Source organism: Ailuropoda melanoleuca, chromosome 12 (genome assembly GCF_002007445.2).
Source record: "Ailuropoda melanoleuca isolate Jingjing chromosome 12, ASM200744v2, whole genome shotgun sequence".
Classification (NCBI taxonomy): domain Eukaryota; kingdom Metazoa; phylum Chordata; class Mammalia; order Carnivora; family Ursidae; genus Ailuropoda; species Ailuropoda melanoleuca.
In genome coordinates, this window is record NC_048229.1 from 28,334,119 (window position 1) to 28,336,941 (window position 2,823).

At 37.3% G+C, this 2,823-nt stretch overlaps 1 protein-coding gene across 1 annotated transcript; it reads right to left on the minus strand.

Annotated features, from left to right (window-relative positions):
* Positions 1 to 400: 400 nt before the first annotated feature.
* Positions 401 to 1,951, minus strand: LOC117795139 (zinc finger protein OZF-like). Its single transcript, XM_034638125.1, has one exon. It carries the CDS (start codon positions 1,949 to 1,951, stop codon positions 401 to 403), a length of 1,551 nt encoding a protein of 516 aa, XP_034494016.1.
* Between the last annotated feature and the right edge of the window lie 872 nt (positions 1,952 to 2,823).

Below are 2,823 nucleotides of genomic sequence, written 5' to 3' on the forward strand. Positions count from 1 at the left end.
AAAATAAGGATTCAATACAAATTAAAGGCTTTGCTGCTTTCTTGACGTGTCACAGTTTTGCCTCTGTATGATCAACGATGAGATTCAGCAATTTATGACTCCAGATAGAGGTCTGTCACATTCTTTCATTTTTAGTATTTTTCCTCAGTATGAACTCTATGATGCTGATGTGGCGTTAGGGCTCAACAGTCCTTTCAAATTCTCTCACAGTCTTCAAATTTTTAAGACAAGCCCCACTGTGAATTCTGTAATGTTCAGTAAGGCATGATTTCTGCTTAAAGGTCTTGCCACATTCTTTTTTTGTTTTGTTTTGTTTTGTTTGTTTTTCATTCTTTTATTTTTTTCAAAATTTTTTTTATTTCTTTTAATTCTTTTTTTTTTTTTAAGGCCTTGCAACATTCTATACATTTGTAAAGTTTCTCTCCAGTATGAATTCCGTGATGTGTAGTGAGGTTTGATTTGTGGAAAAGGCATTCCCACATTCTTTACATTTATACATTTTCTCTCGAGTATGAGTATTTGTATGCCGAGTAAGGTTTTGGGGCTGTTTAAAGGTTTTGCCACATTCTAGACATTTGTAAGGTGTCTCTCCAGTATGTATTCTCACATGGATGTTAAGAGATGATTTGTGAAGAAAGGCCTTGCCACATTCTATACATTTGTAAGGTTTCTCTCCAGTATGAATTTTGTGATGTGTAGTGAGGCTTGATTTGTAGGGAAAGGCCTTGCCACATTCTTTACAATTATACCTTTTCTCTCGAGTATGAAAATTTATATGCTGAGTAAGGTTTGAGAGCTGTTTAAAGGTTTTGCCACATTCTTTACATTTGTAAGGTGTCTCTCCAGTATGTATTCTCTCATGGATGTTAACAGATGATTTGTGAAGAAAGGCCTTGCCACATTCTATACATTTGTAAGGTTTCTCTTCAGTATGAATTCTGTGATGTATAGTGAGGCTTGATTTGTAGGGAAAGGCCTTGCCACATTCTTTACATTTATACATTTTCTCTCGAGTATGAGTATTTATATGCCGAGTAAGCTGTGTGAGCTGGTTAAAGGTTTTGCCACATTCTTTACATTTGTAAGGTGTCTCTCCGGTATGAATTCTCTCATGGATGATAATGTGTGATTTCTGCCGAAAGGCTTTGCCACATTCTTTACATTTGTAAGGTTTCTCTCCAGTATGAATTCTCTCATGGATGTTAAAGCTTGATTTGTCCTGAAAGGCTTTGCCACATTCTTTACATTTGTAATGTTTCTCTCCAGTATGAATTCTTTGATGTCTACTGAGGCCTTTTTTGTGTATAAAGGCCTTGCCGCATTCTATACATTGGTAAGGTTTCTCTCCACTACAGACTGTCTTACGTATACATATTCTGGATGACTCACTAGACACGTTCCTAGGCTTATCATATCCATATGGTTTCTTTCCCACATGAATTCTCTGATGATCGCTCATGCTGGAGGACTGGTTAAAATCTCTTTCACATTCATTAGCTTTATAAGGATTCTCCCTTATATGCATACTGTGATGTATAACATTGGATCTTCTATCACTGAATTCCTCATACTTAATACGTTCGAAATGGTTCTCTTGAAAATGAGTCATCAGATCTTTATTAACATTTGAGCCTTGATCAAACATTTTTTCACACTCACTGCCTTGTGCAACTCTGTCTCCATTGAAAATGCTCCGATAACTTTGTAGGGTTGAGTCCTCAGTGAAGGACTTCTCAAGTACACCCCACTTAGCAGTTGTTTCTTCATTTTGAAATCTCTGAAGTTTAGAAATATTTGACTGAAAGGCCAATACACTCTTCTTTTCAACACTGTTCAAATCATCATTTTCAGCATGGACTAGGTAGCATTCCAGATTTTCCACATTCTCTTTCCATGCATATGTACCTTTCAAGAGTTGATTGGAGCTTTTGCTTACATAAACACCCTGCATTGCGGAAAGAGTGGACTTCAAAAGGAAGGTTTTACAAAATGTTTCATATCCCTCAACATCTTGGGCAGTAAGAGTCTTGTTATGGGCAGTACCCTCAATTTGGACATATCTGTTACAATCATGATCGCAGTCTATTGTTAAGTGTAACTTCTCAAGGACGTTAAGTTGATAATGACCCATTGACACATTTTGAAATGAAGCTTTTTTGCACGGTTCTGGCTGGAAGCTCAGGCTGTCATGTGAAGATACAGCTGAAAGATTGAATAACAGAAGAGTCAAGTCATTCCATGCTGCTACCTTCAGACGGATACACTGATGACGTCTAATATACAACCATAAAATCAATCAGAGAGTGTCAGCAAGACAGCTGAGAAGGAATGATCAGGACTTCGTTTCTCCATGGACACATAAACTTGCAAACAACATACTGACCACATTGCTAAACAGATAATTCTGTAGTACTGTCATGGTATAACACAAATCCTCTCCTCTCCCTCAAATAATCAGGAAAAACCATTATGAGCCCCCAAGCAGAAGAAGGTGGAATTTGTTTAAAGACTTATTTGAGAGAGAGAGACAGACAGAAAGAGGGAGAGCATGAGAGGGAGGATGCTGAAAGGAGAAGGCCAGCACATTCTCATCAGAGCAGGGAGTCAATATGGAATTCAATCCACGACCCTGGGATCATAACCTGAGCAGAAGTCAAAGACTTAACTGACTGAGCCATCTGGGCCAGTGGAAGAAAGGAAATTTAAACATAAAACAGAAATGAACAAAATAGAATTTAACAAAAGTAGGGAAATATCAACAATAGGCAGATTTGGTTTTCAGAAACAAATAAAAATCAAAATTGACAGACCTATAAGTAAATC

What these genes read in the sequence shown, in the direction of transcription:
- LOC117795139 (XM_034638125.1), bottom strand. Translation starts at nt 1,951, where the DNA reads ATGCAGGGTGTTTATGTAAGCAAAAGCTCCAATCAACTCTTGAAAGGT.